Source organism: Corvus hawaiiensis, chromosome 4, assembly GCF_020740725.1.
Source record: "Corvus hawaiiensis isolate bCorHaw1 chromosome 4, bCorHaw1.pri.cur, whole genome shotgun sequence".
Lineage (NCBI taxonomy): Eukaryota > Metazoa > Chordata > Aves > Passeriformes > Corvidae > Corvus > Corvus hawaiiensis.
In genome coordinates this window covers 56541284-56565588 of record NC_063216.1, presented here as the reverse complement: position 1 = coordinate 56565588, position 24305 = coordinate 56541284, and the positions used below count along the sequence as shown (strand labels likewise).

Here is a 24305-nt window from a genome sequence, read left to right as displayed (position 1 = left end):
GCTTTGCCTTCAACCCCAAATGCCGGTAGAAATCATTAACTTTTTCACCCATTTATCTATATTGCTGCTTTATAAAAAAAAATGCACAGGTAAAAATTGTTCCTCTTTTTTATTAGATCAATAAGACTGTCACAAATTAAAGAAACTATCATGAAATAACTTCTACATTTAAAAAGACAAAATATTTACCAATATTTTTCAAATACAGCAAGTATTTGAAACTACAGAGTTTCCTGTAGTTTCTACTGGCCTTTTTTATCATAAGACATAGTGTTCATAATGCATATTTCTTTAGTTTTATTCACTGTAGGTTCTCTCATTTCATTTTGCTAGTTTGTAGTACGGTTTCATAATATTCCTGTACATCCTTTTCTTCTAGCAACATTTTATATATTTGAACAAAAATTCCAGTTATGTTTTCCACTGTTTATTTAATGTACTATTAAGGACAGAAGATTTAAATGCTGTGAGTTTTTTATGGTTTTCCTCTTTTATTCATTTAGTAGAAAAATATTTATCTGATACTCTTTAAAGACATGTACAGAGGCTACTGTAATATAATCATAATGCCTCAAGAGAACATGTTTTTTTTCTGAGGTGACCTGTTCAATATATTCTGAGTCCTTCCTCCTGAGCAATTTGCTTCCACTCTCTTTGAGTGGACAATGTCATTAAGGAAAAGCACCTTGGGGAAAGAAACTTGAAAATGGAATGAGGAACAGTTAAATTGCATGATATCATTAAAGAGAGCAGCACCCCCAAAACTGAAGGGGGGTATAAAAAGGAATAAATAAAAATAATTCTTGGCTCTGACATCATAACAATTTCATTTTGCTCTCCTGGAATGGGATTCAAGTAGAAAGTGAAGACACTTTTGTTTTAGGTATGTAGATTTTTGTATGTGAGTTAGTATTGAAGCTCCCATTGCAGTCATTAAGTCTAGGGAGTGATTTACCTCACCTGAAAGTAGACACATATATTTGAGCATCTCACCTGGGCTAAGACACTGGGCTTAGACACTCGGCTTAGACACTCCTAAATTCAGCTGGTTTTTTTCTTTAAGTATGTGACTCAAGAGAAACAGAGAAAAATCAGCATTATTTACATATAAGGAAAAAGAAATTTCTCAGGCAGAAAAGGAAATCAGACATAAGATGATTGGTAAAATTTCTGGAAAACTAAATGTCATCAAAAAAACTTTTTTAGTCAACAACCAGTCAATAAGGATAAAGATACATGTTTATCCACAAAACTCACTTACACATGCTATATGATTACTGTTTAATAAGCCATTTCCTTCCAGGAAACAGTTGTGAATATGCATAAAGTCATTCATGCACTGCATTCATGCCAACAAAGCTGCAATGTTCTCTGAAATGGAATAAAACCCATGAATAAAATCTAGTCTCTCTCAGTCATTACGGGATTTTCAGAGTATTGGCATTCATGTCTTACATCAGAAAAAAATTAACTGCAAGTTTATTTGTTTTTCATTAAAAAATTATTTGGCTAATGGTTATCATGTATTGGAGGAATCTAAGGAAGTGTGATGATCACTAGGAGTGATGGATTTTAATGTGGAAAGGCAAGCAAGCACACAAGTCCATATAATAACCATTGTGCTGTTGATAAGTCTTAGCCAGTCATTCATTTTAACTGATTGTTTCACAGATTCTCGTTAGGGAAATGAGGTTTTCTTCTTTATGCCCATTTTATATACATCATCAAAGAATCATCTATGTTAGAAAAGACCACTAAGATCATTGAGACGAACTGTCAACCCAGCACTTGTCTGTTCACCACTAAACCAGGTCCCCATGTATCACATTTACAAGTCTTTACCAACTCAGGGATGGTGACTCAACCACTTCCCTGGGCAGTCCATTCCAATGCTTGAGCCCTCCCAGTAAATAATTTTTTTTCTAACATCCAATCTAAACCTCCCCTGGAACAACTTGAGGGTGTTTGCTCCTAGTTTGTTACTTAGGATAAGAGACCAACCCCCACCTGGCTGCAACTTCCATTTAGGTAGTTGCAGAGAGTGATAAGGTCTCCCCTGAGGCTCCTTTTCCCCATGCTAAAGAACCCCAGCTCCCTCAGCCTATCCTCACTGGACTCACTCTCCAGACCCTTCACCAGCTCTGTTGCCCTTCTCTGGGCACTCTCTCCAGCCCCTCAATGTCTTTCTTGTAGTGAGGGGCCCAGAACTGGAACCAGTGCTGCCTTACTAGTCTAGTGCTGAGTACAGTATATGACCTTATCCTAATATAATTAGCAGGACAATCCCAAAATATAGGCAGAACTATCCATTCAAATGTCCTTTATGCCAGAAGAATAATGAGAAGATGTAATATATGGCGCATTTTTCACTGACTATTTCAGTAAACAGATCAACCAAGAGATAAAACCTTTATTGCTCTAAATAGCACTGTTATACCAGTCCAAAATTAGATACATCAGGCTCTGTCTGTCATGTTCTCTGATGATATTAGTGCATGATATACTTTCAAGGTTGCCTGAAAGTTTCTGTGAGTTAGCAAGACTTTTGATAAGCTAATGAAAAAAAAAGCCAACTTGTTCCCCTTTTAGCTGTAAGAAACTCTGAGCAAATTCTCTACTCCAGTGTTGATTATGACCATTTCTGTGAAATACTCAAGGAGGGATCTCATGCATGGCTCAATATCCATGTTAGCAGAGGAGATGCTGTAGCATTTGCTTCCCATTAAGATTTCCCTCGTGACAAAAAGCAGATAAACCTGCTACATCAGCAGTTGGAATGTACTTACTGTTTTCCTGTTGATGAAACTATGATTCAAATACATATAATTAAACTCTATCATTTATTTTTCTCACCCTGTGTCTGCATAAGGTAGTGAGAGCAATACATGTGTTGGAGGAATGCCTGTTAACACCGCCATGGATTTGGGATAAAATCCTTAGGGTTTGAGATAATGCAAGAAAGTAATTGTTGTCCTGGTCAATATCTTGCTAGAGGTTTTTTATAAAAAAGCTTGATGTAAAGCCCTCTCAGGTCAAACCAAAGACTTTACTTGATTTCCATGGGCTTTGGATCAAGCGAATAGCACTAAATCCTTCAAGGCATTCAGGGACTCACAGATGCTGCAGCATTTTTGCACCTTACATTGAAATTTTTGTTAAGTTTTAGTGTTCCGCAGCTGACAAAAGCTCTCATCACCTTGTAGATTATGACATTTGATTATACAAATAGCTGAAGAAAGTAAGAGTAGTAAGAACTATTTGTGAGTTTAAAGTATCTGTTTTCCTGTTTGCACAGTATACAAGCTCTATGATATTCTTGGAGACTCTGAACCTTTGGTACTTAAGAATAGCTATAATGTATCCAATGTCCACAATTCTTTAAAAAGTATTTAGGAAAAAAAGCATCTCCCTAATCTAAGCTTGATCCAAAACACAGCTAAGTTATTTCCATTAACTGAGAACATGAGAGGAGGAGGTGAAGGAGATGAATTAGTGTAAAACTAAGGCCCTGTCCACGGCTAGAAGTAAATGACATGGGTAGGACATAAGCAAAGGTGAGAACACAGTGGTACTACACCTGTTACACCTTCAGCCATCTGCAACTTCTTTCCAAGGCAGAAGTTGTATCTTTTTTATTTGATGTGGATATCTTGCCATTAGGTTTTCTAATTGCTTTTTCAGTCAAAAAAAGAATGAGCCAGCAAAGTCTGGTTTGTAGCCTTTCACCATTAGATGAAATTTTTCTTTCATAGCGTTGTTTCTAAAAGTATTCTCCATTCCACACATGGATGAAAAATCAAAATTGCTTTGAACTGAAGTCCCAAAAGCAATTAAAATAAAACAAGTCAAATGTGTAATTTTAGGGTTTTGTTCTACATTTCTAAAAGAAAATGAATAAAAAATAAGTGGGTTTCATTGATGTATTTTTGGAAACAAGAAATTCATAAATTATATTTTTCAACTACATTTTACTTTCATCAAAATCTCACATAAGAAAAAAGTTCAAAGATTCCTGAAGAGATTTTCTAATACCTTACATTGTAAGAGCTCTTGATGTTTCACTGTGAAATTTTTAGAAGAAATGTGAGGTTTCTTTTGGAAAAAGTTCTAGATATTTATTTGAACATATTCAACTTATTCTGATACTATCTTAGAACCATAGAATGTTATGGGTTGCAAGGGACTTTAAAGACCATCTAAATCCAACCCCCTGGCCTTGGGCAGGGGCATCTTCCACTAGAGCAGCCTGCTCAGAGCCCCATCCAACTTGGCCTTGAACACTTCCAGGGATGGGGCATCCACAACCTCTTTGGGCTACCTGTTCCCATGCCTCACTGTCCTCCCAGTAAAGAATTTTTCCCTACCATCTAATCTAAATATCTCCTCTTTTAGTCTAAAACCATTGCTCTTTGTCCTATCACTATCTGTCTGTGTAAAAATTCACTCTCCTTCATTTTTGTAAGGTCCTTTAGATACTGGAAGGCCACAAAAAGGTTTCCCTGGAGCCTTGTGTTCTCCAAGCTGAACAACACCAACTCTCCCTGCCCTGTCTTCATAGGGGAGGTTCTCCATCCCTCTGATCATCTTTGTGACCCTCCTCTGGACCCTCTCCAACAGGTCGATGTCTTTCTTGTGCTGAAGATGCCACAGCTGGATGCAGCACTCCAGGTGGGCTCTCACGAGGGCAGAGTAAATGGGCAGAATCCCCTCCCTCGCCCTTCTGGCCATGCTGCTTTTGATGCAGCCCAGGATGCAGCTGGCTTTCCAGGCTGTGAGTGCACAGTGCTGGCTCATGTTCAGCTTTTCATCCATGAGAACCCCGCAAGTCCACCCTTCAAGTCCATGTGTGGACCACTCTGGAGATAAGAGTGTTGTATGGGACCATGTCAAATGCCTTAGAGAAGTCTAGGTAGATGACATTGGTCTGTCTTCCCTCGCTGACTGTAGCAGTCACTCCATCATAGAGGGCCACCAGATTGTTCAGGCACAATTTGCCTGAAGAAAGCCATGCTGGCTGTCTCGAAACACCTCCTTGTGGTATGTGCCTTAAAATTACTTCCATGAGGATCTGCTCCACGATCTTCCCAGGCACAGAGGTAAAGCTCACTAGTGTGTGGTTCCCCAGATCCTCCTTCCTTTCCTTTTTGAAAACAGGAGTGACATTTCCCTTCATCTGACTCCAAAAGTTCTTGGTTTTTTATAATCCTCTGATCAAAATCCGTAACCAGAATCACTAAGTTACCAATTTTTATCTTACAGTAAGGAAATCTTGTGAACAGGTGTATTTTTCTTTACCTCACACCACGAACCCATTGTAGTGAACCTGACTGAATTCTCCAGTACACTGGAGAGTTAGTGATAGACGTAACAGTGAAAATGAGCAGGTATAACAGACCATGCTGAATGTCCACCCCAGCCCTCAGGCTGTGCTCTGTTGCACAAACACATTGTCTGCAGGATAAACCTGACCAGATCAGTGTAAGAGAGGAGCCAGCAGGCAACTCAGTACTGGTGATTATGCCACTTTGCATCTAAAAGTGCAAGCAAGAAGCTCTCATGAAAACATCCTTTATTAATAGAGTTGTTTTATTGCAAAAAAAAAAAAAAAAAATTATGCAATACCACAAAGGACCAAAAGAAGGATCTCTGCGTGCACAGGATCTGTGCAGCATGCTGAGGGAAAATTACCCACAACCCATCCAATGCTACGCAAATGCATGGTTTCCCAGCATCTGAAGGGGAATAAGATTTACTAGATAACAATACTCCTCTTTATGTTATCAAAACATCTATTTTATTAAGTCATTTGGTTTTGTGTCTTTCTTGTCAAGACTCAGAAAGAATGCTGCACCTTCACTCTCTCACCTCACATCCCACCACACCACCCTGGTGCAGAACACTAGCCACTCTCAGGCTGCTCTCTTGAAGGACTAACAACTCAGTTTTTAACACTGTCTTCATCTATTTCTCTCTAGCAAACTAGTTAGGTAAATAATTTCTTTGCATACCAGCTTCATAGGTCCCCATTCTCAATTTGTTTCTAAAGGCAGTGAAAAAGGGGTTGTCATATTAAAAATGTAACTTCAAATCTCAGAAGCATGTAAAAAACTTGTCTTCATGCCAGGATTTTTTCCAAGGACAACTTAGAAGTAAGCAAGAAGCTTAAGAAAGAGCTTCTTTCCCATCATTATCATCACTCTTCTAGCTTTTCAAAAGCATTAGCTTGAACTGCAAATGGGAACAGAACTATTTTTAATCAAAATTGTTGCCCCAAATTGTGAAATAACTGCTGTTTCCCCTCAAAGGAGAAGCAACCTTTCATTAGTTATGCAGGATAGCACTTTTTCTTTAAAACTTATTTGGATGTTTGTGATAAAGCTGGCCATTTGAGGGGAAGAAAAAAGAGGAAATGTTGTTTCTTCTGTAGTTCATTCATTTCTTTTCACAGACACACAGACACAAAAAGAAATTAATATGCCATTTAATGCATAAAAGAGCCAAATTTCATGAACTCTTACACTAAAAAAAGGAACATACTGAAGGAAATGTTATTTCACACTTGTATAGAACTGTACTAGCTGGCAAATTTGAGATTTGCTGTTCTGGAAAAGCAAATCATGAAAACAAACTAAAAACCAAATCTTTGTTGATAACAGGATTCCATACCGAAGTACAGAATTGCCTTACCAGAGAGATTGGTATGATTTGCAGAGAAGTGAACAAAGTTCAGAAGGAAAACAAGAAAGACAAAAACTCTGAAGTAGTTTTGACCATAATACCCTGTCATGGCCTTCAAGCTTCTGTAATACTTCAGTCTGGAGGCAGTTTTAGAGAAAATGGTATTTTTAAAATTGAATTAAATATGAAAATTACTTCTGCAATGAGTAGAGTGTCCCTGCTGAAATTTATTTTAGTGTGTCTCTAAAATTTTCAGTCTGCTTCACAGCTATGCATTGGCAATGCCTAACTGCAGTCTAGAGCTCTGAGACCTCCTGGCAGACATTAGAACAGCGGCACGGGGGGATATGTGGGGGGATGTGCCTGCATTGGGACACTTTAGAAATGAACAGTGGTGAAACAGCTAACAAGACCACCATGTGGCTTGGTCTTTAGGTTTCCTGTTCAGAAGAACAGAAATAGTTCACAACTCTTTGAAGGGTAATAATGGTAATCAAGCTTTCCATATCTTAATTCACAAACATTGCTATTTGAAGAATGACCTCTTTCCTGCAGAAAATTACAGTGGATACTTAAATTTTCTTTCAAATTTCTAGAGGCTTCTTCTAAATCAGCACAAACATTAAATCTCTTTTTTTTTCAAATTTAAAATTTTTGTTGTGTTGTTTGGAAAAGGACAAAAAATTGGCAAAAGCACTGAAGTGGCCTTCTGGGTTACACAAAACAAGAGTATTTTGAGTTTAAATGTAGCAGACGTTGCCTTTTTGATGAAGTGGGAATTGCTATCAAATGCCAAGCATGTACTCTGCTATGATCTTTGAAAGGAATATGTTATGGGCCTTTCACAGTTATATAACTTGGGAACAAGGAGAGTTGATCAAACTGACTACCCACGGAGGTTGGGATTTATCTCATCCATTTCCACTTGGTATTTAAAGTCTCTGCTAATTACAATAAATCTCATTTATACTCAGTGCAGAGGAATGAGCACATCCAGATGCCTGCTTCTCTTCATTACCTCCTAAGTGAGAAAAGGATGACTAGTTCAGAACTATTTAACTTTTGGAGGAGTAAGTTAAGACCTATAAATATCTTCCAGAGATAGTAAGCAACTGGCAGAGAAGCAAGTTGGAATTCCACCTCCAGATCCTTCCATAATAATTCTATTGTACAGCATGTCCTATTTGTCTCCTTTAAAATAGATTTATATCCTGATTGTCTTTAAAAACCACACACCTAAGATACAATCTCTAGATTCTATAGCTCTACCCTTCCACACAAACATAGGGACTGGGAAATGAACTATGTATAGACAACATGAAAGGTTTATTTAAGGAAACCTTTCTGCTGCATTTGGGTTTGTTTGCTTTGAAAACAAAGGAACCTCTGAGAATAGCTAGTGAGCTAGAAAACAAGTATCAGAAAGTATATTAAGGCAGAAGATACACCACTGAGAGAGACTAAAGAGATGAACCAACCTGATTTCAGCCTTTTGATATAACTATCTTTCAAAACCACTTATGTGGATATAAATCCATATTTCCATCCATTTTTCTGTCCAGTATTCCAAACCACCTATCAGTTTTCTCTGTATTTACTGAATTTGTTTGTGAAGACATAGCAAGCAGTGCATGCTAAATGTTGTGACTACATAGAGAAATAGGGAAAGCTCACATACAGTCTGGAAAAGTGTTGCAAGACCCCAAACCTCTTTCCTATTGCATGGCCAAACCCACTGTAAATCCACTCCATGGATGACTGCCTGACAGACATTGTGCTGTACTCGTGGTGTGAAGAGGGCTCAGGGCAGACAGCTGCCAGAAGGCAGTTGCATCCAAAGGGATTTGGGCAGTTCACTCCAGGCACTCTTTTACATCTTCTAGAGACCCGAAACAAAACTGGTTCCTATCTTCCCCTCCCACAACTAGGATTTTATCTTACATGTGCACTGTTGCACAAAGATGTCTATATTTTTAAATCACAGGTCATCTGTGCCAGACACGACAAGTCAGCATCATCTTCAGTCTGCAGCTGTGCCTGTCCCCAGAGGAGGAGAGAGACTGCCACAGCTCTGCCAGTGTGGCAAGAGGCTGAATCGTGCTGAAGGGCTCAGCAGCAAGACTAGCAAAATTGCTTCTCCCATGAATTATTTAATGCACTAAATTTTGAAAATTTGGGCCTTCACAGGAAAGAAACTGTAGGCTAAAAGAATGATGATGGTTGCAGCCTTTCAGCAGCTGCAATTTCTACAGTGATCTGACTGTGATGGGATGAAGGGAGAGAGGTGCCAGAAGTAGCATGTGGTCTGAGAAGTATAGCATACATATCACATATTACCTGGGGCTTATTTTGTAAGCAGATTCCTTTATAATATTTACCTCTAAAACTCAGCACCTTTTGACACAGATTAACATACTATAGGTTGATTACTTTGTTCACAAGCAAATCAGATAAAACTTGAGCTTCCCTTTCACTTGGAAAATAACTAATACTGAGCACATCAAATCATTGAGCCAGTCTGTGGATAGATTTACTCTAAACTATCTGTCAGTGGGAAAGCTTCAATTTGTACTCTTTCAAGCTTCCATCCAGATGCTAAAACGGAAAATTCCACCTAAATTCTCAAACAGTGTAGAGTTTACAATATTGAAAGTTTCTTTTTATATAAGTACATATTAAATAAACACGAGACAGCTGCACCCATAGCTCTCGCTAGGTGTGTGAGAATAGGTGTATATACTCTGTCCAGTTCTCATGTCTCTAGTCCATGATATCCATGTCTCAACTTGGATTTCATTAACTCATGTAAACAAATGCATTAAAAAAAAAACAAAAAAAAAACCAAACCAACCAAAAAACTTAGAAAAACTGAAAATTCTCAATTCTCTAAGTGATGCAAGATACTCTGGTATTTACATTACAAAGAGTTAAAAAGAGTTGTTGCTAAAGATTTTTTGATACTGCTGTGTCTTCAATAGAAAGGCCACAATTCTTAACCTGTTTGTTGTCTATCAATAATGAAGTGATTAGATACTCTAAACCAAAAAAGTATATAGGCTCTTAACAATCAGATTTGGAAAACATGTTCAACACCTCTGCTTTTTATTCCTCTGTTGAAAGAAGGAGAGTTGGGGACCAGCATGTTGCAGCTGTAATCCACCATGTCAAAGAGCATCAATTTTGTTCCTAAGCAACTCTGCACAGTGCAGTGGTTGCTGCCCACAGCTGATAAGGATGCTCAGGGAATTGTTAAGTGGCTGCAAGTGGAAGAGATAAAAGTTTCAGAAACTGAAAGTAAGGCTACTAACAAAATAATAAAACTCCTCTTTTGGGCTATAAAAAAGGGTGATATGAATAGAAACAAAAATGAAAAGTCCAGGATCCCACTCAAATTACATGTGCTCTCATACAGAAAACTCTCTTGGTTCATCTTACTGAAAGAAGCAGTGAGTTAGGATGCAAAAGACACATTCAGACTGTAAGCTATTACACAATCCTAAATTAATTCCTTCACAACCTTACAGTCTAACTCTCAGCCATTTACAGGGAATGCCTGGATGGGCAAGCTTTCAAGTGATAACTTAAAAGACTGTTCCCTGTGTATCAGCCAAAGTATTTTGAGAATCTGCCAGTACAATTCATAGAAAAAAAATCTTCATCTCTGGATATACATTTGAAAAAAAGTTGGGGTTTGGCCTCAAAATATTTTTTTCCAAAAAAAAAATTTATCAAAGCATTATAATGTATTATCATAAAATTACACTATTATAGATACCTTTAAGGAAGTTCACAGTTACTTCTTAATCCAAGATTAATTCTCTTAATCCAAGAGATTTAAAACTGTAGTGAAACATACTTACTTTATTTTAATTTACCGAAGTACTCAGAGTAATTAAATAAAATCGTAGAAGTTTATACTGCCTTTTATACTATAAGATGTTTTAGATAAAGACACTGAGTCTTCAATAATAAAACAGCTGAATTTATTTATACAGATACAAATTTTATAACATTTTTATATATTTGATATTACAATAGATCATATTTTTAAAAAATATACAAGTGTTCTCAATATTGGGATTTTTGCTAAATATGTTACTTTTTGATATAAAGCCTAAGTGGAAGTGGTAATAAGTAAAAAACTGAGCTAGACACCATCTGGTTAAAAATCAGCTCACAAATCACAATGCTTCCTCAAAGAGAAAGAACTGTGATACAAGATGCTTACCTCAGGAAATAATTTTTTTTTACAAAGAATCAGGAAAAAACAGGAAAATTTGACTTAAATATGCTTCATTTAGAATTAAGGGAAAAATCAACTAGCAGAGCTGTAGACTCTGCTTACAAAGCTCATATTACTGCACAAAAACAAAACCCAAAGGCAGGCAAAGTACTTCTTAAACCTCCTACATAAGTGTACAAACAATGTTCATTAAAAAATCAAATAGACACAAAATAAGAATGTGTGCCACCATACCAGAGAAGGGGATGAATTTACAGTGGTCAAAACTGAGAATTACCTTTTACCTTTTCTTACCACACATCAACATCTTAACAAATTTACTGTGCATAAGCTAAATAAGAGACCTATTGAAACAAATAAATCCTCAGATTGCATGTTGCTTTGAAAAATGGAATCACCTACCTGACATTGTTTCATAATTTTCCACACTGTTTCTAAAAAAATTTTCATTAATAATATCTACACGTCATAGCTTCCATTTCTCACATATCTTTTCATGCTGAACTCTTGGTTTGAAAACCACAGAGACAGAAAATCAGGATCAAAAAATATATCCCTTGGATGCTTTACATTAATCTTTCATTTACCCTTCTTTTTTCACTTGAATTACTCATTCCTCTTTCCTAAGCATACCATACACACAACACTCTTATCTCCTTTCTAAAGTATTATGTAAAAATAGGACATATTCTATTTTAACAAAACCTGAAGCCTAAGAGGATCCATTTGATTCTGATAGGGGCATTTGATCCTGACTCTGGGGCATACCCAAAGTCTGAGCACAGTATTCTATACTTATCCTAGAAGTTACTCCTGTGCACATAATACTGTTTTCTAAGGTGACTGGGTACCTAGTTTCACAGCTGGCTTTCTTCAGCTGTTCTCCTTCGTGTTTCTAACACCCAAGCTTCTTCTGAGAATTCAAGTTGAGTGCCTATCTTCATCTCCAGATATATAAATGCCTTTGAATTCTTCCTTGTAGTGTTTGGGTCCTATAAATTAATAAAACCAGGAGATCTCTGTGTCTGTGAAATTTGACTTCTCAGTTAAACCAACCAGATCAAAGAAACCAGTAACACAGATGAAACTGAAAAAACAGGGATGAAATGCAAAATACTATTCCTAAATACTTTAAATATGTAAAATTTTACTTTGTTCATACTAATAACATATTTCTAGGTTTTTCAGCAACTTCACATTTTCTGTAAGTGAAGAATCATGCTCTAATTAAGTACATTTACACAGTAGCTCCTAATGCTTTCACCTTCAGGATGGAGATCTGCAGATAAGTAAAGAACAGTACTGCACAGTGGAATATAAGAAAGGCAACTGCTTTTCTAAATACACAAAAAATACAATTGCTTATATGACCGACATCTTTATATCTTTAATAATCAGATAGCTTGTTAGCTTTTGTCAATGCACTTAACTGCTAGAATTTGAACTCATGGTAGTAGGAATGCTGTACTGATAACTAGGTACATTAAGATGTATCTCCTAACAATGCATAAGCTCTGTCTACGCTGCTATGAGAAAAGGAGTGCAGTCTCATTTGAATTATAATAGAGCTGAATCCTGTTAGATTTTATTCTTTTTATGCATTGATCACATGATCTTCATAGGTGTTCTTGTTTAAACCTGAGCCTTCATACACCAGATACCTGAGTAAATTTTTGTATCTAGAATTTTTCTACAAGACACTTATACCTGTTACACATCAGATGGTCTTGTCAAAGCATTATTTTTTATTTCATCTCAAACCACAGGTATTTAAGTCTATGCCATAGAAATAATGCAAATTTCATTGTGTACGTTGGGGAAAATTGATTTTTTTATCAAAACAAACCCCACATGCTTTTTATTTAACAAGAACTTTATAAAACATTACCAGAGGCACAGGAAGGTCAAAATCATATACTTAATAAAAAATATTTAAGAAACAGTGGTAGAAATTAGGCTCCTAACTGTGTTAGGGGTTGAAGTCCAAGCATGGTGACTATTATTGTTCCAGGAAGTACAGCAGAGAGCTATCATTTTAAAGCACTGTCTATAAATTCAAACACCTTTTCTCCAATGCATAATCAATTCAGAAAAAAAAAAAAAAAGTTTTCAAGACTGTGTCTTCCAGAAAAATCTGTGCTCTTACCTATTGCCCAATAAATGATAGGTACAGAAATACACAGAATCTTTCCCATCACTCTGTCAGCTCTGTTGTCAGGTAACTGATGAAACCCGGTAAGGCTGATTCTAAACATTGTTTCTGTAGTTCTAATTTATACTCCCTCTTTGGAACACTCTATAATCTTAACCCCTGATGAACCAGATTATTCTCTCGTTACCTTACCATTATGAAAATTAAAAACTTCTGCCAATGGGCTATGATGTCATAAAAATCAAGTAAAAGGACTAATTCATTAGACTTTCTTTCAAATGTCTGAAAACTTAATTGTCACTCTGAAGTTGCAAGATGTTCTCAACTTATTTTGAATAGTCACTTTATTTCTGTGGTATTTATGTTCCCCTGTTCAGAAATACAGTTTCCATTTCCAGATATTTTTTTTCATAGTAGGCACTATTTCTAATACTGTATTCATAGATTTATAAGGCTTTTATATTGCAAATTTTTCATCTTAGACAGAGGCACAATGATGTGAGTCACGTATGGATTGTCATCACTCAGTTTGAACTTCTTGGGTTTGATCACTTAAAGATTTTACTAAAATGACAGTATTCACTGATGATTACTTGAATGATAGGCCCTAATTAATAGATCAGGCACTAGTCATAATTACTCTCCAAGATGATTTGTTCTGCTGTACCAAGCATATTTCTGTGTTACATCCAGGTCCACACTAATCTAATTGTTCTTATCCTTGTCTCACAGTAACAACAAGGAAACAAAATTCCATCTGTTTCTACCAGAGGAGCAAATACATTAGATCCTGAGCAGGAAGACCTTTTTATTAAGTATCACCTTCATTCTCTTCATAACTGAACTAAGGAAATTCATGCTCAAGAAAAATGAGTATAACAAGCTAACTCCTTTTCCTCTAAGAGATTTTCAGGATTTTTTTGAAGAGGAAAGCCGGTCCCCAGTGCAACTAAATAAGAATACAATTACTCCGCTCTCTGTCAAGCAACAACAGCCCAATACAGTTTGAGTAATCTTTTTGTTACAGAATTTTTTTTTTTTACTGCTATCAAAATGACCCTTAGTACAACAGATTCTCCCTGGAGTCCTTTTTGAATATCTAGTAATGTACTTTGAAGGTGATCACAACTACACTTTGTCCCTCCTCTGTTATATAGGCTAAATATCTCTGCTGTGAAGAGAAAATAGATTGAGACATCAAACACATTTGTAAAATACAAAATCCACTAGGTTGTATATAAGAAAACAAAACCAGAAAAACTCTACTTGAAACAGGGTTGAAAATACTGAACAAAAAATGAATGAGCAATACGTATGTACAAGATACAGAAAGAACACTCTAATTTGGGAATCTTTACATTTGTAACATTAATCATAAGAATATATGCAAACTCTTAATGACATTTTTCACAAAACAAATATTTTAAATTTTGTTCTCTCTTGTCAGATTTTATTAAACTCAATTTTTTAATAAAAGTTCTGAAGAGGTGGATTGTTTTAAACTAAAATGCAGAGACTATAAGGAACTAAAAACACTGAAAATGGCACAGTGGTGAGAAAAGAGAAGAGAATATGTGTGGCATTTGGGAAAAAAATGATGATGTGGAAATTTTATGATGCTTATATGGAAAAATTCATCAAAAAAAATATCAGAACAAAAAATCTGTTCTGAGGAAATTTCAGGTCAAATGAATGACAATGATGACAAACAAAAGATTTGATCTTTGATCTTTCACAAATCTTCGATTTGTGTATTTGGTCATGAAGGATGAATTAGGAATCTGGAACAAAGGAGCAGAAGAAGAAAAAATAAAGCCAGTGGAGTCTTATTAAAAAGTTAACCTTGTCTTCAAGAAGGGAGGAAAGGTGTCAACCAGTAGACCAACCCCAACCATGAAAACTATGGAAAGTGGTAGTTCGAATAAATAATGGAGAAATGTACCCATATATACCCATAGTGATGAAAAAAGAATGGAAAACGGACTGAAGATGGCAAACAACATGAATGTGCAGGAAAAGGAAATCTGTTGCTCTCTTCCCTTGTTCACTCTTTGAGGCTTTCTGTTACCACATCTAGTCATCTGTTTATTATAAAGTCTTCAGAGAATTTGATATATCTTAAGTGGGTTTCCTCAAGCATTATAGGCTATATTAACAAGTAATGAAAACAAATAGTTGCTTTATCTTTCCTGAAAGACACGCCTCCAGTTTATCCAATCAAAGCAAGCAAATGAGTAGTCTTGAGTTTAAGCTTCCCTTCATAAAGTATTGTGCTCATCTACAGAAGCATTGTGTGACTTGATAAAGCTACCCAATGTAAAGGCTATAAAAATAGAATTTTAATATAGCAGTGAGATTGCTTTAGAACTAGTCACAGAAGAGCACTACGTTCCTTATTTAAAGTATAATATCTTCATAAAACACAAACTACACTATAGATCTGACTGACTTGGGAACAAACAATATCCTTACACCATCAAAACCTTACCAGCTATTGCAGCTCATTTGCTGGCTACTGACGGGCCAGATAGAAAGTTATTAGATTGTCATGTTATAAGGTGACAGCAGAAAGTGACATAATTGTCATTATGGGTGTAGATGTTCACAAGCCCCTATGGAGGTCTGCCAGTCCCAGTTCAATAGACTTGAGTTTTTTTCTCTGCCAAGTTTCACACTAACCTGATTCTTGACCTTTATGTCCCTTCTATGCTTTCCACTGTTATCTTGAATCTCCATAAAATGTTTTGTGACCTCTTTCAATTTTATTCTCTTTACTCCTCTTGTTCCTACTTTACTTTTGCTACAATTAATCCTAATAAAACACTAGTTTGAAGTTTAAAATCAGACAGTTCAGTTTCTGGAAGTGTGCATGCCGTTTTCCTAGTCATCTTTCTCTTCTCTTTCTCTCTCTGTATCTTTTTCTCATGTTCTTTCTTCCTTTCCTCCTTTCTTCCCTTCCTTTCATTTTTTTTTCATCTATTTCATGTAACATTTCCATGTACATGCACTACTTGAGCTGAGCAGTCAAGAGCAGTTAATAGCTGGGATATCCTTGGAGGCAAAAATATAGTAATATTTGAAGTCACTAGCACTCTGCAGAGGAAAATGTAATCTATGTTTTTTAAAGACACTTTAATTGCTCAGCAACCATGCAGAACTGAGAAATATAGCTCTGCTTCCAAGGTAATAAGTCCCCAAATTGCAAAGGTCGCTTACTCAATACCTTTGCTATCTAGAAAAATATGACAATGACACCAAGACTCAAAAACTCAATTTTATGTTAATCTATTATTCGCTATTAGCTTTCATGTATTTTTGTAGTATTTCACACAACCTGCTGCGTGTTAGTGTCATTTAAAACATAAAGACTTCATCAACCTTTGATTCTAAAAGAGAAAAGTTGTTTCCATCGAGTCCTTTTAGACACCCCTGATTCAGCTAAAACTAAAGTTAAAATGAACAGGAGCTCTGTATTAGTAAAAAGGTGATAAGCTTTAGCACATAGAAAAGGTATCAGTACTAATTACAATCAGCTTTCACTGACCCTTGATGCTTTTCCTTGCAATTTCCCTCTCCTTTTGTGTAATTATTCCATCAACTAAAAAGATTTCAAAGCTTTTATTATGCTAATTTTATTTAAATTATTCACATATATTTAACATTTAAACATAATCTTTATATAGTTATCATGATGTTATTAAAAGGACATCATCCAGCTAATGCACTGATTAAAGATTTCATAAAAATTGGTGATGTCTGTCATATTTGAACCTGCATCATACCTGAACTCCTGAGGGTGAGACTGTGGATCTCTGTTCAACCTGCTCAAAACTTTGACTCCTTTTTCAAGGCAGTTTGCACAGAGAAACATGAGTGGGTTTTCTTTAACCCTTTTTTGGGACCAAAATAGTGTGTTGCTGTGTACTTAAAAACAGGTTCTTAGGTTCTATTCAAAGAGATATAAAATCATGTTTGAATTTCAGCAGTACTTTAGAGGACTTTACTCAGAGTAATACTTCAAAACCTGGAATTTCAGAATAATACTCGTGTTTGTGTGTGCATGTGCGTGTGTCTGGCAAAGAAACAAACAAATCATATTAACACCAGCTGTGATATCATACCTGTGTTATAATCAGTTGCAATTTGGGCATAAAACAAGAAGTTTCTGTTCAGTACCATGGACAAGTACTTTCCACATTGTGCATGCCCATGGAAACAACTTACTCAGAAAGTACCTTTTGTTAACAAACAAAAACATAGACCAGCTTCTGTTCTTTATATTAAGACTATACATTCTAAATATCAGTCAGTTCTTTCTTGAAACCCTCACTGTTCTAATTAAAAACAAATGGTAAAAAATATCAGCATCAGAAAATACAGGAATGTGGAACTAGTTATCATGCCTAACTTGTTTCTTCTGTTAACTGGTCCCTTCCATTTGTCACCAGCAACAGAAGATGAAAACCAAAAAACCACCCAGGAACCTAAAAGGCAGATTAAAATCCCCAAAGCTCTTGTCACTCCCTTTTAGCATAACTTGCCCTTACAAGAAGTATGAAATATTTACTACGCACTATATTTATCTTCATTTGTTATATCACATTGAAGATAAAAGCCTTGTATAAAAAATGGTGACATAAGACATTCCCTTTATCATTTTCAATATTTTGTATGCGCGTTTCCCAAGTAAATTACAATTGCACATAATAAATCAAGTTTTTCATAATAGTTTAATAATGCACTTTCATTTTGTTAAATTTAAAAGTTATGCATGTTTCATAAATCTCAACATTCCCAACAAGATCTGGCAAAATGCTAATAAAATGATGGGCTTTGCCTTAATGAAAGTGCAAAGTTTGTCATTTAGTATCTGTAATTATTAAATAACTAGTCAGTTTCTAATGAATCAACAAATTTTCAGTTTCATAGATGGTACTATACAACTCAAAATTAAGAACAGGGAAAAATTGTGATCTCAAATTAGTAAACCTTCTAAATCCCTGTTGTAATTACAGACAAATGCATTTTATAACTTGGTGCACAGAATCAGCTGATACAATCAGACTTTGTTATCAGAGACTTTATAAAATAATGCTCTCATCTTCCCATTGAACTGCATTGAATTCTAATGTCAACAGTGACACTTTTTAACCCCTATTCTCTGAAAGAAATTGTATTGCCATTAGAATTATATTTGAAGACACATGCTTGATGTGTCATATGTCTCACACTTCCTCAGATCATTTTCCAGAGTGTGTCACCAGTCAGTGTAGCTTGACACTCATCATTTAAAAGTTATAGGTCCAAGAAAATCAAAGGAAATGTGTTCAGCGTCTTAAATAAAATCAGGATTTTTTTTTTTTTAAAGACAAGGTATGATTTTCATGAAAACAAATGATGTTTGTAATAACAAACTCAATATCCAGGTCTACATCAATACATGACTTAAAACAAAATGGCAGATCCACATACTGATCAAATTAAGAGCTTGTACTTCAGTTCTCCTTATAAATATTACTACTTTAGCAACACTGTAACAGCTCCTTCCAGCAAAGACAATACTCCATTAAAAAGCCACTGATAACTCACAGATACTCATAAAACATTCCAATTTCGTTGTCCAAAACCAAACAGTTTCAAGACCTTTTTTGCTTTATTTAATTGTTTGCTTTTTCAGGTTTTTTGCAGTTTTTGGATTTGGGTTATTTTAATTTCAGCAATGCTGTTAACTCTCTTAAACATGTAAAACATCTAGAAGGAAGTCACAAGTTGTATTCATAAAGTTCTGTAAGAAAAACTTAGCCTCACATTTTTTCCTATCACCATTTTTTTTGAGTATTTTCCATTCATGCCAATACACTTGTTGAAATGTTGGCTGAACCAACCACCAGCTGCACTTACCCCAGTGTTGTCATGGTGACGATGGTGTACCAGAAGGCTGCAGGGATGCTGGTAAACTTGCTGGCTGATGAACCTTTCTCTGCATAGTACATGACTGTGGCAAAGATAATGATGGCCATAGTGAGTGAGAAGAGGAGGAAGCCTAACTCCGAGGCACAACTTTTCAGCGTATAGCCCAGGATGCGCAGACCCTGTGAGTGGCGGGAAAACTTAAAGATCCTGAAGACACGAAAGACTCTTAATGTCACAAAAGCCCCACTGACATCCTCGTTATCTGTCATCACAAGGCCAATGTAATATGGCATAATGGCCACCACATCAATGATACTCATGACACTGCGCACAAATTTGTAGCGACTAGGAGCTGCCAGCAGACGTAGAAGATATTCAACAGTGAAGATCATGACACAGGCAGTATCCAGACAGAAGAAAGCCACCGCATACCGCTCTCCACAGGGCAGCTCTTTGATGCGACCCGGGCTTACCCCACAGGGCACTGTCTCCACCACATTGGCAATAACAGAGACGGCAATGAAGAAACCAGTGACATAGTAGAAGACCAGAGCCAGGGTACTGGTGTGTGGGTTTTCAAAGGCCCTCCACATCCTCTGACGAGCTGTCATTGAGGGTAGGGAGCTCTCAGGTACGTGATCCGTATCAGCATCATCCTGCAGGCGCTCAGCATTCTCACGCCGGCGATCCTTGTACTCCTCGTAACAGCAGTCACCAATGATCTCAGGGATGATGCCAAAGAAGGCCAGCTCCTCATCATAAGCTGAGATGCATTCCTGGCGGGGATAATGAAGCTTCCCAGTACGATAGAAGTTGAGAATGTGGCGGAAAATGTCAGGATCCCGGTCAAAAAAGTACTGCTGTGTCTCAGGGTGGTAGAAGAAGTCCCGCTCTGAACTGCCTAGCAGAGTGTCAGGGTAGCGCTCTAAGGTGTCCAGCCATGTCTGGAACTGGATGCCACTCACATTCAGCACAATCAGAGAGTCCTGGCTTCGCTTTCTCTCCTGCCGTGGAGCAGCTGGCATGGGACCAGTAGCCACTGGCATCCATCCTATGGCTGCTGCCCTGGCAAAGGGTAACCAAGCTGCTACACCTGCCGCCATGGCTCCAAACACCTATTACAGCTAAGAGAGTCAATCTAGGGACAGCTCTGGTCCAGCCACTAAAATAGAGAGGGAAAAGAAAAATACAAATTCTCACACATTCTTGAGACAGCAGAATTTCTGAACATTTTTGTTCATATACATATTCAGTATTAACTGAAAACCTTTTTGCTTGTTTTCTCCACTTTTTCACCCCAGAATATGCTTTCCAGGCGCTGGTTGGACTGTTAGGACAATAAACGAGGGCACTTGGAAATCCCTGTATTCAAAGCAGCTACTCTAACAGCCAGATCCCTTGAATATAAGGTCTCCATTCGAGGCCCCCGGATGGACGCAACAGTCCTCAAAGCACTAGCCCCTGGAGCCGGCTAATAGCCCTGGTGCAGCTGTGCAGCCACCTGGACGGAGATTTTCTTCCACGCGCGATGCAGCCGGCCCCCCGCCCCTCCTCCGCTCGCTCCCCGCCCGCCGCCGGAGCCGGGCCGCGGCAGCCAGCGGAGCCCTTCCCGGGCGGCTGCAGCGGGGCCGCCAACGCCGCCGCCGCTCGCCGTGGCGGGGCGGAGGGGATGGGCCGGGCGGGCCGACCCCCTTCCCAGCGGCAGCCCTGGAGCAGCGGCGGGACGAATCTTCTCCCTGAGCTTTAATCGCCGCCCGGAGACTCCTCCAGACCCCGGTTAGGGGCCGGGGAAGCCGGCGGGGCAGGGGAAGCCGGCGGGGCAGGGGGAGGAGCTCCGGGCGGCAGCATTAAACTTTAAGGCAAGTTTTTCGTGCAGGAAATGCTTTGAAGGACAGAGGGATGCCGGGGATAGGGCGCCGGGAGCGGGGAGCGCCCCACAGAGAGGGAGCGGGCAGAGTGGGGTTCTCCCCCGGACGGGGCATCGGGGCACGGACAGGGGCTGATCTGCGGCGAGGAGACCGGGATCGAGCAGAGCCCCCGCGGTCCTGGCGGGGGTAGGAGCGGGGGCTTTGGATACACATGCAGTAGGTGGTCTGCACGGGGCATCCCCGGGAGCGCCCGAGCGGGCGGCGAAAGGCGAAGCCGGGGAAGGCTGGCCGTGGAGCGGGAGAGGGGCTGGAGCTCCCTGGCGGCGGGGGAGGCCGGGGACCGGGGCGGGCGGGGGGACGCGGGGCAGGGTGCGGAGGTGCCGTAGGGCTCGGCGGTCGGCGGTGGATCGTGCCCCCCCCCCCGACCCCCCCGCGCACCCCCGCCTCCTTCCTCTCGCCCCTTCCCCTCCGCTCAGTTCTCGAATCCCTCCAGACGTGCCCAGTCTGCGGCACCTACCTGTGAAAGTCTGGCGAGAGCGCTCAGTTGCATAGAGACTTTTGGAAATACGGGCTCTGCCGCTAGATCTCCGCGCCCCGCCGGGAACGGCGGGGAAGTAGTTGCTCCTGAGAAAGCTTGATCGCATCCAAAGGGACATCGATAATAAGGCTTTCCCCCACCCCCACCCCCCTCCGCCACCGCCGAGCGCCAAGCAACAAGTTCAAGGGGTGGGTGGGGGGAAAAAAACAACGTAATCGCGCCTGGCAGCTCGTGGAGCACGTCCTTGCGGGGCGCGGATCCTGCGGCGCGGGGCCGCTGTCAGGCGCGGCTGCGGCTGCGGCCGCTGCCCCTGCCCTGCCGCGGGCTGCGGGCGGCAGCGGCGAGGCCCTGGCGCGGCCGGGGGCGGGGAAGGGGGCTTCCCGCTGCCTCCCCCAAGGCGGGCGGGCCATGCCACCCCGCCGCGCCGCCGCCGCCGCCCGCGGGCGAGGGGCGCAGGGGCGGGCGGCGCCGGGCGGCAGAGCGGGCACGAGGAAGCGCGGGGCGGGCAGGACATCGCTCCGCGGGCGGAACAAAGGGGCTGCGGGCAGGCGCGCCGGCGGCGGCAGGGCAGGCAGGGAGCGCGGCTGTGCCTGCGTGTGCATGTGTGTCGGGGTGTGTGCCGGTGTGTGTCTCTGCGGGGCCGGGATCGTGCGGTCCAACCCCTCCGCCGGCAGCGCCGCACAGACCCTCTGGAGTTCGCGGTGTTTTGGGTAGGGATCGGGCGGCGGCGATGGCTTAGGTGAGGTACCGAGGGGATTTCTGCGGAGCGCTAGCGGCTTTCAAGGGAAGGGGAACCATTCACTGAAAAAAAGGAGGGGATGAGATGCCTGGGAGTGAAGTGTAGCGATTTTCCTCACAACCCGCCCCGAGCCACTCCGGAGTTCTGGTTGCAATATCCAAATGGCTCTTACCAGCTTTGGGAACGGCGAGAGCTGGGACGGGTGTGGGAGCCTTTTCCTCCTCCTCTCCGTTCCGCTCCCGTGCCGAGCCGGGTCCCTTTTCCCGACGCTAGATGGCGCGTGGATGACGGGAAGTGAGCTCCCGCCGGGGCTCCGCTGCGGGGCCGGGCGAGTCCCCGCGCTCCGCGCCCCCGGCGCACTGCCCGCGCCGCCGCTCGCCCGCCCTGGCCCCGCCGCCGCCTCCAGCCGCTGCCGAGCTCGCGGGACCGCTGGATCTCCGGGCTACACGGGCACGTAATTTCCCGAGCTCTGCGTGCCTCTGACAGTGCCGATAAATAGAGGGAACGGTGTATATTTTTCAATCAAGATTCTGAAACCGCTCTATGTCTTCTTCACAGACCTTGCAAGAAGATACCAGAAGGTATTCCTCCTTCTAAGTTGCGTGTGTTTCCGTTTGGTAGTAAGAGGTTTCGAAAAGAATCACGGAATGAATAGGTTCCTTTATGTGTGAAGATTTTACGACCAAACCTTCCACTCCTATAAGCTATTTGAGATATATGCCAAAGAAACCCAAAGCAAAAATAAACCAAATACACATTGAAGCTTGAGAGTTAACTCTTTTCTGTATTTTAAAAATATGCTGAGCTTCAGTATTTATTCACTTCTAAGTTCCCATAACAAAGATGAACAGTTTCAGTATTGTAGCTTCTAAGGTGTTCCTACAATAAATACTTGGAAGCACAGAGAGAAAAAGGTTTAAAAATGTTTGAGTGCAAACTCTAATATAGGAAAACTTGTGATGATTACTGATTACATATATCAAGTGACTTGAAATAAAATATCACATTAAATAAAAGATACTTTCTGTATGTTTACTGAAGTTGTTTGTTGGTTTGTTGGTTTTTTGTTTTTTTTTTCTAGTTCATATGTTCAGTACATGATATCCTATAAATTAATCCATTAAATTGAAATTGGTTGGTCATGTATCGGTATTGAGCTTTCAATGATATGGATCTTCTTCTCCCCTATGAAATGGGAGGTTTTATTTGGTGCTACAGAAGGACAGTCCTGTAGAATTAATAAATTCCAATTTATGATCCTGTCAGCTCAGCACTGAGACAATAATACAGGACTTCCTTTCATGAAAATCAAGAGGTTTCCTTGTCAGCTATAGATTCTTTTTGTAATCAATAACTGCTCTTATTTTTTTAACATGCCTAGCTTTACAAAAATCAGTTACTGCTTTAACTTGCTTTTTTTTCTTTGCAGTTTTTCCTGAATAGAAGTCTGGCAACAAAGGATTTTCCATCCATAGAGAGAACCCATGAGAACGGGTTCCATTAAAGAAACACCTGGATTCCTGTCACAATCTTAAAGTTGTTTCAGAGATTTACACATTTCATCAGAAAATGGAAAAAAACCCCAAACAAGCCCTATATGTTTGAACAAGTGGGTACCATGTAGTGTTATAACATTTAGTCTGGTTTTAGTCAGAGGTTTGTAACCAGTTGAGGTCTGGAGACTTTTCTGACACCATTGATTGGAAAAATTATCACCTCACGTTAAATTTTTGGGGACAGCCTGTATATCAGAGAGGTAGCTCTCCAAAGCAGTATCTTGGAAGGAAAAGAGTACACTCTATTTTCTTAATTAATATGTTATTGAGAAGTGATAGCCAGGAGCTCAAATTTTCACAGCTTGTACCTTATGTTTAGTTCATTAAAATTGTCTGGCTGCATTATTCCTTACTTTGTATGTTTCAGAAGGACTAAATCCTGCTACATAAGGTGTACCTAAATAATCAGTTCTTCCTAAGTCAAAATCCTGCCCATGAAATCAGAATTAGCTACAAAGAGATTGGTGTGATGTGACAGGGAGGATTATGACTTCAAGTAGGAATTAAATACCAAGGACTCAAATGAGACAAAAATCCTATTTTCAAGGGAAGAAAATAAATCCTAGTAATTGTAGGAAAAGAAGAAAACGGTACTAAGGGGAATGCACAATGGGCTCT

General features: G+C 39.7%; 1 protein-coding gene across 3 annotated transcripts in view; it reads right to left on the bottom strand.

The window, feature by feature from the left end:
• KCND2 (potassium voltage-gated channel subfamily D member 2) overlaps positions 1-22383 on the bottom strand; it is a 265445-nt gene extending 243062 nt beyond the window's left edge. For 2 of the 3 annotated variants that reach the window (XM_048301429.1, XM_048301432.1), the window contains exons 1-2: positions 21372-21694; positions 18975-20148 (exon numbers count right to left, since the gene is read on the bottom strand). In XM_048301429.1, coding sequence (XP_048157386.1) covers positions 18975-20089 — 1115 coding nt within the window. In that variant the 5' untranslated portion in view covers positions 20090-20148; positions 21372-21694. Of the gene's footprint in view, positions 1-18974; positions 20149-21371; positions 21695-22303 lie in introns of those variants that run through there. The other variant, XM_048301431.1, reaches the window with a different exon arrangement.
• Positions 22384-24305: the final 1922 nt, after the last annotated feature.